General features: G+C 40.6%; 1 protein-coding gene across 1 annotated transcript; it reads right to left on the bottom strand.

Annotated features, from left to right (window-relative positions):
- Positions 1 to 277: 277 nt before the first annotated feature.
- On the bottom strand, positions 278 to 11,914 carry slain1a (SLAIN motif family, member 1a). The gene is made up of 9 exons (XM_044366677.1): positions 11,328 to 11,914; positions 9,484 to 9,620; positions 6,693 to 6,809; positions 4,986 to 5,096; positions 4,585 to 4,734; positions 3,221 to 3,550; positions 2,344 to 2,532; positions 1,921 to 2,254; positions 278 to 1,185 (listed from the first exon to the last, which is right to left on the bottom strand). The coding sequence occupies exons 1-9, from the start codon at positions 11,777 to 11,779 to the stop codon at positions 1,110 to 1,112; spliced, it is 1,896 nt and encodes a 631-aa protein (XP_044222612.1). The 5' UTR covers positions 11,780 to 11,914; the 3' UTR covers positions 278 to 1,109.
- Between the last annotated feature and the right edge of the window lie 2,270 nt (positions 11,915 to 14,184).

Raw genomic sequence — 14,184 nt, 5'->3', positions numbered from 1 at the left:
TAATGTGTTGAGAGTAACAATATTCTATTTTAACAAAAATTAGCTGTTCAACTAACCATTGCACATTTAGTGACATTATTAATATGAATTGTCCCTTTTAAATAAACAATGATGTCACTCACTCAAAAAGAACATCAATTATTACTGAAAAATGTCAGCCCATTACAGGGCAATAACCATCTGCAGATCATGAACATTAATTAACTTTGAGAAATGGATTTCTTTGATTCTTTAATCAAAGTAACTATATTTGAGAAAGACTGGAGAAGCACAAAAATACTCTGAAAGGCTTTTATTCACTTTAAAAATTAACCTCCTCTTTAAATTCTTGTCATCCATAAAAAGCATCAGGGCTCTATGTGCAATATCATTGCAGCAATTATGTTTATCAAAGAACATTACAAATCTCAGCCGTCATGTAAACAATAATGAAAAGAAATTAGCCAAAGGATAATGTGTGTACACTTACATTAACAAATTGTCACATTTTACTTAAGAAACAAAGAAGATCATTTATTTTAACGTGTTAATCATAATTCTGATAAAAAGTGCTGTGAGGTCAGGTCAATAAATATAATGGACATGAATTACACTACTTTTAAACAGGCACAGGATGTAAAAATACAGTTTCAGGTTCAAATTCATATTTGACACCACAGTCTGACAAAAATGAATATCTGCAAAATTAGTCATATGAAATCATTAAAAGCATGTACAAAAGCAAGGGCGTAGTTTTTCAGCTGGAGAGAAGTTTTCATTCTATTGAATGAAAGCCTTAATTATCCACAATGACAAATCAAAAAAACACATACCAAAGAGGATCCAGTTCACATTTAACAACTGATTACCAGAATATTGCCAGGTTGTTTCAAAGTGTGTCAGTCTGTGTTTCAGCAGGTAGTAAGGAAAAGATCCAGCCTGCTGGACCCATACTGCTCTCAGTCTCTACTTTGTCCTTCAGTCAAGAGTAGTGCTTTTTAAAAAGGTTAACAGTCACTTTCTCTTGGGTCACAGCCCAAGACTGGGCCCTCCGCGTAGAAATTGTGTCAATCGATTGGGTCCCATCCAGTGCTACCCTGTATACCTCTTGAACGTCAGTTTATTTGGATTTAGTAACAGCCATCTTTCCAGCTGCCGTCCCTCAGGGCGCTCAGGGAGGCGAGGCTCTTTGGGGGAGTCAGCAAACTGCAGGAGGAGAGAAACAAGTCGATTAAATTCCTCATCTGCATTCATCAACAAAATTTTCATCCACTTGGTGGCAGCGGAAACAAGCTGTAAACGCTGTAAACACAACACTGACATATTATCACTTTATAAGTTGATAAAGCGATCTTGTTAGCATTTACACATCCAGAGCAATATTTACTCTCCTTTCAGCTCTGTTTTCAGTGTCCACCACCTCCTGAGGGAAATATTCGGCTCATTAGCTACTAAATGCTCCACTATGTTCACCGTCCATCCATTTTTAGAGCTTTTTCCACTGAAAACAACTGCCTGCTGCATCTGGAAAGTACGTTGCTGAAAGCAATGAGAGAAAACCAAAACAGTAACGTTGTTGGCTGGAAAACAAAAACAATGAGCTGAAAGAAGCTATAAAGCTTTGTAGAGCAGAAGGGGACTGCAGAGTTGGATAATAATCCTCCATGGGTTCGTCTTTACAGTGAAACCTTTCATATACATGTGGTAATTTGATCCATTTTACTTTGAAAATATAGAATATAGCAGCTTTAATAAAATAAAATACACAGTTTTAAAATGCATTATGATTCACCAAAATCTAAGATATAACAATCCGTTTATAAAAATCCAATGATGTACAGTATAGACTGAAATATGTCAAACAGACTGATAAGATGTGTTTTTTTTAGACAACCATGTCTTATTAAGCTAACCTTACTGGCTCAGTGTATCTGCTCTTACCTGCGTGTGGGTTGGGTGATTTTGCTCGGCCGTGAAGCTCCACTGAGTCCTACAAAGGAGGCTGGGCGAGGAAGCGAGCTGCGGGGGACAGCCGACTGGTTGGTGTTGGCTTTTAGCGGCTGCGGTACCAAGCTGCTGCTGGGTTTGAGGGGCTGAGGCAGCGCAGCACTGCTAGGGATGGAGTGTAGACTGGCAGAGGTGGACAGGGAGGTGGAGGTGGGACCCTGCAGGACTGTGGGGCTTACATAAGCTGTGGCTTTTAGAGGGTGTCGAGGAATAGTGGGGAAATTTCCCACGCTCTGGACACGCTGACTGAGCTGGCCAGGTGGGGGAACTGAAACACAGCAAGAGAAAAATGACATGAAAGTAGTGACAGTATGGCAAGATCTGATTTACTCATAGACATGAGGACAAAAGTCTTACTGGAGGACTGGAGTCGTGCGAGCCCATTGGACGAGTCAAAGCTCTGGCTGCTCCGGAGGGAGGACATCGTTGGCAAGGAGGAAGGGCCGTGGGAGGGTGGGTTGACGGGAGACACCAGGCATGGAATACTGGGAACACTAGGCATGCTGGGAGCTCGGATCAGGTTGGGCATGCTTCTCCGTAGCTTGTCTACGTAACCGTATCAACAAACCAGATCAGGTATTGTAGAAGTCCACTCGATTTGGAGCTTCAGAGGTTTTTCACTCATATATCCAACATTAAAGGAATAGTTTGACATTTTAGGGAATGGAAAAGTCACTGTTAAGTCTTTATGCTAAGCTAAGCTAACCAGCTGCTGGCTACATCTTCATATTTATTATACAGACATGAGAGTGGTATCGATCTTCTCATCTAACTCTTGGCAAGAAAGAGAGTAAGTATATTTCCCAAAATGTCAAACAATCCCTCGAAGAATTCTGACTTGATTCAAATCAAAACTGCATAGCATGTGAATGTCCTGATAAATCCTGAAAATATTCTCCTCAACACGACTACAATATCAGTCAGTCACTCAACAGAGACAACAGAGTAGACTGAAACACGGAGCTGAACTGAGGAAGCTCTTTAAATCCTGTAACCAAGAGCACTCACTAAATCCTCTTTGGCACATACAAAAATGGTCTGGTTTGAAATTAGGGACATCTCAAATGTGGGTAATTCTGCAAAGACGCTTAACTATTCTTGGTCTGACTTTGGGATTGTCCATTTCATTGAAAAAAGTATCAGACCCCATGAAGAAACATCATTATTTACTATGATAAAGGATATTTGATGACATGAAATCTGCAAAGGAACAAGGAATTTCTTCAGCACTCACCTGTGCTATTCCTGTATGCTGTGTGTGTTTCTGTGGTCAGGCTGGAGTTCCCAGAGTACTGGGAGAGTCCACTGAGTGAATACTGTGGGGTGATTGAGCTGCGTCTGCAGTCTCTGATACTGGAGAAGGTGTGAGAGTGGGGCAGGCTGCCCCGCTGCATAGACCCTGTACGGAAAAGTCGAGGCTGGGGAGGAGGGAGCTGGTCGTACCCCTCATCTTCCTCGTCCTCCTCCTCGAGATCCATCTCACTGCGCCTGAGGGAGTGTATGGAGAAGCTGGAGCTGCGGCGACTGGCTGTGGTAGAGGTAGAGGCGTAGTCCTGTCGGAGACCTACAGGGGGACAGATCAATGCTTTTTATCTGTGGAAAAAAATGAACCTGAACCTCATATACTCTATATGATACTCTGAGGTGCCCCTCATCCATTATTCCATTACTGAATGAGTAGACCAAACTCATACTGGAAAGATTTTTTTGTCTGAAATCTCCTGCATAATTTATCAAGATATTGCTGCCTGTTTATGTTTAGAGATGTTTAGATGTCAAACATTTATCCTGGTTTTAGACATACATCAGCAATGTAACAAAGTCATCCATTTCAGTCTGTCCAGAATGGTGATCATTGTTGTATTATATAGCTGGATGTCATTCACTAGTATTATTTCAGTTCTTAAACAGTATAGTATGGTTTTATTCTTCTGAAAGAAAGTATGAACTACTAAATCACAAGAATAAACACTGTTATGGTATGACGGGCCTTCATATGAAGTTTAAAGCCAATTAAGAGAACTAGCTCCACAGTGGCCAAATCAGATACATCAGTCAAAAAAATAAAAAAAATGGACAGCATTTATATAACATCTACAACCCACGAGCAGTGCAATGCACTACACAATGAGTCATCTTCAGCCAAACAGTTTGGGTTTTAGTCTGATGCTAAAGGAACCCTCCACATACTGTTAGGAGGAGCCTGAGACCAACCAACCAGTCTACAGCCATGCTAGTGGCTCTGTGATCCTATCCTTAGGCACAGTGGTGCTTTGAGCTAAATGTTACCATATCTAGGTTTAGTGTGTTAGCATGCTAACATCTGCTAGTGAATTAAGGAATTAATTGAACTACTGCTGTGGATGATGGGAATGTCATTGGTTTTGCAGGTTTTTTGGTCAACAATCAAAAATCATAACCAAACCCAGACAAATGGCAATGATGTGCATGGTGCTTTTAATGACCCACATACTGTATGTAGCATTATTTGCAGTGGTGATTTAATTACTTCAGATTTCAAGCACTTTTTCATAAGGAGTGTATTTTATTTTCTCTCTTTCCTGTAAAGCCTAAAAGATATTTAAATAGTCAACTCACTCTCCTCCTGAAGTCGAGCCATGACCTCCACATCTGTCATGTCCTGCAGTTTGTATCCCATCGAGATAGAGTCATCCTCCAGTTCTGAAACACCCACCTCACTGTCCACGGAAGACTGCGGGCTAATTGCAGCATGCCGGCGACCAAGGTCTAAAAACACACGGAAGAGCCAAATCTCTCTCATCAAGACATTTCACTCTCTATACTGGAGGAAACACAGAGACAACTGCACCGACTGTAAATGCTTGCATGCGATACAGGCACTCAACACACAGAGAAGATGTTTTCACAGCAGATGTGCAGTCTGTATGATAGCATGTAATCGTATATATCCATTACAGATGGATAGGTGGTGACAATGAATGGCAGTGCAGAGAAGACAGATTGTCAGTGCATCTTACTGTGGAGAGTTGAGTTTGATAGGAAGGTGGGTGCTCTGTCACTGAGGCTGCAGCTGGCCCTGAGTGGAAGGGTTGGCTGGAGGAAAGACTGACCAGATGATGGCAATGGAGCTTGGAAGGACAGAAACACAGTGAAAGCGAGAAGAGTTTCAATCTCTGAGAACCAGTCTAACATGTAAATCAAAACTACACTCTCTGACATTTGTGTACAATTAAAATATGGATGAAAAGGCAGAAAAAGCATTCATATTGGATATAATTTTTTGTCTGGAGGAGTTTGTTTGTCACCATCTGTCTCAGGGTATGACCTTATAATCTCTGCCCTGCAAGCATTTGCTGTAATCTGAGTGTAAACTGCAAGTAACAGGTTGTTTAAGAATCTGGGTTATGTTTATACAGTTAGCTCCAAGAGTCTTTTGGGAGCAACAGATGCATTTGGCTCTCTTTTCTTATTACTTTGAATGATAAATGAAACAGCTATGAGGTTAAAAGAAAGAGTTTTAGTACACTCAATTCAGAATTTCCATGTAAGAGATGAAGATAATGATTTCTATAGTTTATAGACTTTCAAGGTTACGACAAAAGCCAGTTAGCCTTCATTTACACATTTTGTGCACATTTGTATCATTTTGTTATTTGCTATGTTGTTAAGTCATTAACTTTTGGAATGAGGGCAGCGTTGGCCTGAAGGTTAGTAAAGCAAGCTTGTGACCAGCAGGTCCTCACTGAGCAAGGCCCTTAACTCTGCTTATTGGCCACCAGATGAGACTGTTTTCTTCTGGGCAGCTTCCTGATCTGAATGTGTATAAATGTGTGCTAACATACTCAGAGTAACAAAGCTAATATGCTGATGTTTGGAAAAGTTAAAGTTATTAAAGTTATTGTCATAATTAACCTTGTGGATGACATGAATGTCTGTGCCAAATTTCATGGCAATCAATCCAATAGTTGTGTAGAAATTTCACTCAAAACCACATATATGAACCTCATGGGGGCGCTAGAGGAGAAGTCAGGAGATCAGTAAAGTCTGCAGGATGCATGGCAATCCACCTGCTAGTTGTTGAGATATTTTAGTCTGGACCAAAGTGGTGGACCGACCAACCAATGGACTGACAGTTACCCCCAGTTATACCTCTAACATGGCTGAAAATAAGATAGTGAGAAACATAAATAAACTATAACCATAATTTCTTACTACCAATGCTAACCAATTAATAATCATGTTTAGCATTTTGACTTGAATGACTTAAATGATCAGTCAGTTAAAATTAAAGTCAATTTCTGTCAATCAACTCATCAATCCATGGACTTAATTAATAGTGTTACCACTAACATAAATACACAATTCAACAGCATTTTTAATCCTGTAAAGACAGCCCACTTTAACATATGTGTTCTACAGATAAAAATTAATTCAGTAATTTGACCACTAATACTGTATAAATCTGTATTCGCACTGTATCCACACCCTGATGGTCTAGGTTAAATCTCTAAGCACTGACCATGTGACCGCAGCGAGTCTGGCTACAGACTCTCTTTTCCTGTCTACTCTCCAATAAAATATTTTAGATAAATAAAGTCAGAACTATTGACGATTATAAATGATCCTCAGAAGCCCAACAGAGGTTAGAGTGATACTCGTGTGGTTAGCAGGAGTTATATACGTGTGTACTATGTGTAGTAGAGCATGTACAGTATGTGTGTTACCTGGGGACTCGGTTAGTGCAGCAGGTTTAGTGTAAGGCAGGACAGGGCAGCTGAGGGTGTTTAATCCCTCTATGCAGCTGTATGGACGGACGGAGGACAGTCCTCTCCACCGCTTAGCTAGACACAAAATTGCAAAGGGCATGTTAGTCAGACTGCTTTACCATAACACATGCAAACACATAGATAGCCAAACGTGCACACAAGCGGTACATTGATTATACTGTAACACACTCTGGCCAAATGTTAATCTGCTCTTTACATATCAGCATTGACGTTGTAAATGATTTGGTCAAAGCTCCGACAGAAGAGGCTCATACAGTAAGATGAGGTTTAGCTTACCACTGCAGCTTATTGGGCTAAACTACAGATTTTTTTTTAGAGGGATCTTAGGATAAGCGGGGATTGTGCATGTAGGCTACATCCCATTCCCAAAATCGGAATTAGATCTACTACGGTCTACTTTGGGATGTGGGGGTTACATTTATAGAGCACACATTTAATGTTTTCCTGCTGTATTCATTTTATGGTACATTATTATCATCAGGCATACTTAGCAAAGGTTTACAAGTTGTAACTAATGACTTTAATAATGGTTAAAACATTTTATTACATTTGGAAATAAGTAGTAAAATTGATATGGATTATTTTTTAGAACAACTCAAATGTTGTTCTAATTAATGACTCATTACTGATCTATAGTGCATTAATTAATATTTTTAACCATTAAGAAGGCAATTAGTTGCAACCTGTAAACCCTTAATAAAGTATGCTTCATTAGAAAGTGATTGGCAGTGAGTAACTTGCCTGAAATGACATGACTGACATGAAATAATGTGTGTTCAGTGTGTAAACACTGAGTTCATCCCCTCTGATTGGTAGTCAGGGAGGCACACACCTGACAAAGTGGAGCATTTGGCATTCCCAACACAATTAGGCTCAACCACTACTGGATAAAACTAGCATTCACGGCAAGTTACACAAACAACGGCTACTGGAGCTCAGAGACAACAGTGTATTCATGACCCGGAGGAGTAGAGCCAACCTTCCTTGAATACAGCTTTAGAAAAAGACGAGGACCTTCAACCATACACACACACACACGCACTAATGAACATCCAAACATCCAAACACTTAAAAACATGCATTTTTGAAAATAAAGTGCATACATAGTAGGTCCACAATATGAAAATAACTGATCTGAGAAAACTCTTGTTGAATTTTAAAATCAGAACACACACTGTATGTATTCATACGTGCACATAAGTACATGCTTTCACAGTACAAGAGACTCTTGTGCAGGATGTTTGAGCAGTGAGGGTTGGGTAAATCTGCCTCAAAACCCAGTTAAGCATGGTTTCTATGGCAACCATATCCTCTTGCGTGAGTGTAGAAACTGTAAAGCACGTAATATGAAACTGGGTTCAGCAGCAAATGTCATTCTGTAGCACACTAGTATCCCGGTTATGATCGTTTTTTGTAGTATCCTGGTTATGTGTTTGCACATATAAACATGATATTCGGGTCTCAGGAATCTGAATAAGCCATCGTCATATTTGAGAAACTCCAGTATGCTTCAGAGTGGAAACACTGTATTCAGGTCTGCAGTGTGTCTGGATAGTAGTTAATGTAGCCAGTAAAACATTAAATATGTCGATAAATGGTGTAATGAAGTACGACGGTGGTAATGCACAGGATGAACTGTAGTCTTCATCTCCTCTTCTGTTGCTAATGGAGATGGAGAAGCTAAATCCAGCAGACATGTAACTACAGCAAAGTCCAGGCAGAAACCAAAGTGGGTTCATCCTCAACTGTTGGTGACTCAGACAGCAGAGAAATGTCAGATTTGTTGGATGCGGAGGAGTGAAAGACATAGACGATGAGAAACATAGATAATATCAAAATCATGTGTACAAGAAGGTGAATAAACAGGTTTTACTATGTTCCATGGATGTAAATTTTACAGTATATTCCAAATATGATCAAAACCAGGACACTAGTGAGCAAGTATATTCACTGAAAGCCATATTTGAATTTAAAGGACTAATTTGACATTCACTAGCTTGCCAAGAGTCAGATTAGATGAGAGGATGATAACTCTCTGAAGATGAGAGTGATATCAATCTTCTCATCTATTTCTTGACATATAAGCATATTTCCCAAAACTATTCCTTTAACATTTAAAAAAACGTGAGTGTAAATTTAAAATGGAGTATGTTTTCCCTTGAATTGTGCTTTTTTTAACATGGAGATTTGAGTGCGTGGAGCCACTTGTAGGCGGTGCAATGTAATGGTGATACTCTGACCAGAGTTTTGTAATCCTCTCTGCTCTGTTCTACACTGTCTTCCATTTAACACAGTGTGATGCCATCCAACGGCACAGCATGAGTTCTTCCAAATGGAGTTGTTTTTTTGTTTTTTTTCTATCTGCAGAGAAGCAAATCCCTTAAACTGATCTTAATTGTCCTCTGGAGATGCTGATATGTGTAAATGGGAGCGCTTCCAACTCTGCTGCCACATAAGTAATCACTCTGTGGGAAGTCGTTTGCAACTTTACAACCCATAAATTTAAAGCGAGTGATTTAAATGGTCAAATGAGAGAAACAATAGAGCTGTGTGCAGTGAAACGCTCCCACGATTCAGAAGCTGCCACTGAAATCCTCGTTGCACGTGGAGACATTTTGTGTCAAGTGTGTCGCAGCTTATGATCACATGTCAGCAACCAGAGAGACAGATGTCCAGATGTGGCCTCAGATGAGAGCCTGTTAATCTCGGGGCGGTAAATACACAGTACCTTGGTCCAGTCTGTGACAGAGAGTCATCTTAGCCAGCTCCACCTCAGGCCCCGGGTGGTCCAGTACCTGCCTGCACCACTGGAGAGGGCTGAGGATACGCTCACCCTGCAGCTTGGCTTTGGGACTCACATACAGCCTGAAACATTGAGCACAACCCACAGTTTAATCCTGACACCTTTACAGCATAGACCATATTGTTGTTTTATGGTGAGAGTTGACATTATTTATCTGCAGAACGACCTGTGTCCACATGAAATAGCATTTAGTGATCCTACGGGACTGAACGTTTTACAGTGGCAATATTTCTCAGCTGAGCAACACAGTGAGGTAAGGACGCTTTATCGCAAATGATCCGGTGGCTGTGGAAAGGGAGTGATTTTCATGACATCCAAATGCAACAAAGTCAAAAAAATATCAGATTTTGTGTAAAGAGTCATTGTCATTTTAATCTAAAATTAAATGTGTAAAATTCAACTGGTGATAGTTTCATTCAGTGCAATAATGTATAGGATGTGACAACTATAATCAAATATAGGATTGACAGAAAATTAATTGACAACAATTGAGATAAATCAATTAATCATCAAAAGTCATATATCAAGTAAACTTTCTTTTTTTTCACCTTCTAAAATGAGAATTTGCTGTAACTTTTTGCCATATATGATACTAAATTAAAAATCTTTAAGTTTTGGACTGTTGGTCAGACAAAACAAGCAATCTGAAGTTATTGCATTGCACCCTGGGAAATTGTGCTGGGCATTTTTCAGTATTTTCTGACTAAACAATCAAATCATTTATAAAGTAATCAAGAGATTGATCAATAATGGAAAATAATCATTAGTTGCAGCCCATAAAACTGTGCATTGAGCGCAACCTATAAGTCTTCTACAAAACCAGGTGCAGGTCAAGACAAGAGAAATAGAGCTTATTACTGGAAACTGGATCCCCATATCATTGACTGCTAGCTATCAGCAGAAGATATCTGAGCAGTGAGTAAAGAAGGTAAAACATGCTGTCTGATTCTCAATTTCACACACAGGGAAAGATTATAGAATCAATCAATAAGCTAAATGCTACACAGGAGTGACAGATTGCTAAAAATCAATTAAACTGGATTGTTAAAAAAGTGAGTTGTCACCTGTGACTAAGCAGAACCGACCCTTTATCTAGCAACTGGGTCATGGTGTTACACTGACTTTGTGGTTAATTAGTCGTGATAAATGGAGTGAGGATATACCACCGCAGCGGGTGAATGTTGGATGCCATCATTGCTGCATTCAGCTGTGTGCTACATTTTCCACATCATCACATCAGATACATAAAGCTGGAGACGGTTCAGTAGTCAGCGTGTCAGTGTGTGAGCTACCTAAGTCAGCAGATACGGCGCTTCAAAGTAGTTCAGCCTGGGGCTGAGCACTACACACAAAGCCAAGCTGTTTGATCACAGGCTGAAGGGGGTCATTGTTTCTAATTTCATCCCAGTGCTGCCTTACTCTGAATAGATACCTATGCTGCATGCACAGTGCATTCTGGGATGCACAAAGCTTGTGTCAGACCTGTTTTTGTTCTTTCTCCTCCTGTAAGAAGTCACTCTGTATGCCAGTGCCTTCAAGTCTACTCCACTAGGAGAGGGATCAATAATGTGATCAATGAGAGGGAGATACATGGAAGGCTAGCATTACACACCATGTCTCTAAACTGTAGCTAGTTGGCAGTCCTGTGGCCTACAAAGCATCTATTAGGGTCAGAGAAACACAGGGACAATCATTTTTCATTGTACATTCACAAAGACATACAGTATGTGTGGCTGCTATGAAGTGGCAGATGAAAACAGAGCAGTTACCAGCTCTCAGGCTCTCCGACAGGGAGCACGGTGTTGAGGTCCAAAATATCAACCTCATCCAGAACAGTCGCGGGTCCAGCGGCGCCGCTGTCCTCCGCGGCGGCATCAGGAGACACCGAGCTCGCCTGGAAATAGGCGAAAGGCTCCTCCGTTGATCCCCGGAGTCCAGGGGCACACGGATGCGACTGAGTTGGACTCAAAATACTGTATTTGCTGGAGAAACTGTCACTCGGACAAGCTGTACCCCCATGCAGACACGACAACGAGGTCTGGGGATGAGGGCCGATGGAGCAATTGTTTACAGCGTTCGCTCGAGTCCGCAATTGTTCGTTTTGCCTCTCCAATTTTCGGACCAATTCCTGAAGCTTTAACACCTCCAGCTCCGCGTTGGTGATTTTATTGTTGCCATTGACGTCTGCCATCATCTGGGGGTTCAACACCTCTGCTTCCATTTGGTAAAAAGCACATTGAGAGGGGCAAAATGCACGGCCTGCTTGCAGAGGGGTCCTGTTCAATTTAGAGAGGGTGTCCAGATTCAGGCTACAACACACTCAGAGACACACACACACATACACTGATGCTGCTGCTGCCGCTGGGATGACTGCACAGCCGGCCTCTCATTGGTCAGCGGCACGGAGTTCAACTCCCATCACACCACTGCTTAGGAAGTATTTATTATGTGAGCCTCCTTTGGACCCTTTATTTTTTATAGTTTTTAATTTTTTTGACGCTGACCAATCAATAAAAACAACAACAAAAAAAACAACAATAGTATTTTGAAAAAACTAATTTTAAAGGTGCAGTGCGTGAAATTTAGTGGCATCTAGTGGAACAGACTTGGCAGAGAAGGAATATAATATTCATTAGTATGTTTTAATTAGTGTATAATCTCATAAAAATAAGACTCGTGTTTTCGTTACCTTAGAATGAGTCCTTTATATCTACATAAGGAGCGGGTCCTCTAACATGGAGCCTGCCATGTTGCACCCAAAAGACCCCAGGAACAGCGCCAGGCTTTGAAGTCAATTTGACATAGTGGCCAAACCGTGTAATTACAATGTCACATGATGCTATTGGGCCAAAAGACTTTTTACCATAGACTTACATTGTGAAAGAGACATCTGTAAATCAGCCGATACATTCTTTGTGTGCCACAACCCCCGCAAAATGACTCGTTTCACTATCAGAATTTGATCCATTCTGTCTGATCACATTTCAAAAGTCTGAATGAGCTGCACGATTGAATAGTTTTATCCCCATTCAAGTTAGCTAGAGGACTAAACCGGAAGTTAGCCATCTAGGCCGGCGGAAATCTCTAGTGAGCATGCTCTATGGGCGCATTGAGCTCATGGAGCATGCGCAGTTCTCCTTGTATCCAGGTCTATTTATCCATGGTTGTACTGCCATGTTTCTACAGAAGCCCAAATCAGACAAACCAAACACTGGCTTTGGAGGGGGCCTTTCAGCAAGTCAGCAACACAAACCTAAAGTCAAATTCAGACAATAATTGCTTCAAAACAACAATGTTAATGTTCAGCTTATATACAATCAGCCTAAATCTACGGTAATAACTAATGGTGTGAGGTCATCTGCTTTCCCTACAGAACACGGGACATGCTGTTGAAAGTTCCACTATATGTGGCCGAGACAAACTCTACTCAAGCCTACTTTAAACATTTTAATTCATTTTAATTGGTGACAAATTAAACATAGTTTAATGTCTTGCACCATTTCTGGGGAATTTACAAAACTTGTGCAACGTGTACTGAACTATATATACTATAACTATACTGAACCATTAAGGATGACTAAAACAAACACAAAGAAATATCAAAAACTTAGGCAACCGTCAGATAATCTGAGGAAAAGGAGAAACTGTGTTTTCTGCACAGAAAGAAGAAGAAAGAAGAAAAGGTCACTATTTTGTATAAAGTCATGTAACATCAGCATGAAAGTGATAGATGTCCTGGAGGTAGACGATATGTGGTAATACAAATAAGAGAAAGTTGTAGAGTTATAAAAAGAAAAGCCAAGAGAGGCTCGAGGTTCCTTTTTCTTTTTGCGGGACCTCCTTTCTTCAATATGCTCTAAATTGGAATCGTTTAGTAGTCGTCCACACCTGGCTGGTCAAATCTACAACTACCTCATTGATGGATTTTATTGGCACTAGCATAGGCCTAAAAGCCGTGTGGGAAAGGGATTTAAGGATTACGTATGAAGATGATGAGTGGAATAAACTAGTGAAGGAGATTCTAAATCCAATGAGAGATGCCAAATCTTAACTTATGCAATTTAAAATACTCAATAGACTCAAATGGACACCCATGAGAATGAATATGGCAGGACTGAGTCATTCAAACCTCTGTTGGCAATGCCAAACGGAACAAGGTGATATTGTCCATATGTTTCTTAATTGTCCTAGCCCAGCCACCTATTGGCAGAGGGTCATGGAAAAGATTAGTGATAGCCTGGGCACCGCTGTTGCCCTTAACCCTGCTCTTTGCCTCCTGAATAGCCTTAAAAGAAATGAGAGAATAGGTGGGAAGAAGGCCCAATGGCTAAACATTGCTCTTACTACAGCTAAGAGGGTCATACTGAGGCACTGGATGGGGGGAAACAACCCTACCTATTCTCAATGGTTCACAGCCCTGTCAGAAACTGTCTTTTATGAATGACTAATATACAAAATAAATGGCAAAATGGACGCCTTCAAAGAAATCTGGAACCAATTTCTAACACAGGTCAGGGAAAGGTAAACTAAGATAAATCTGATGTGTACATAGTTTAAAACTAAGTTTAAAACAGTGTATCATTTTTGACTGGTGGGACAGGGATAGAGTGGTGGGATGGGAGAAAA

Source organism: Thunnus albacares, chromosome 11 (genome assembly GCF_914725855.1).
Source record: "Thunnus albacares chromosome 11, fThuAlb1.1, whole genome shotgun sequence".
NCBI lineage: Eukaryota > Metazoa > Chordata > Actinopteri > Scombriformes > Scombridae > Thunnus > Thunnus albacares.
The sequence above is the reverse complement of the archived record's forward strand: the minus strand, read 5'-3'. Positions and strand labels throughout refer to the sequence as shown.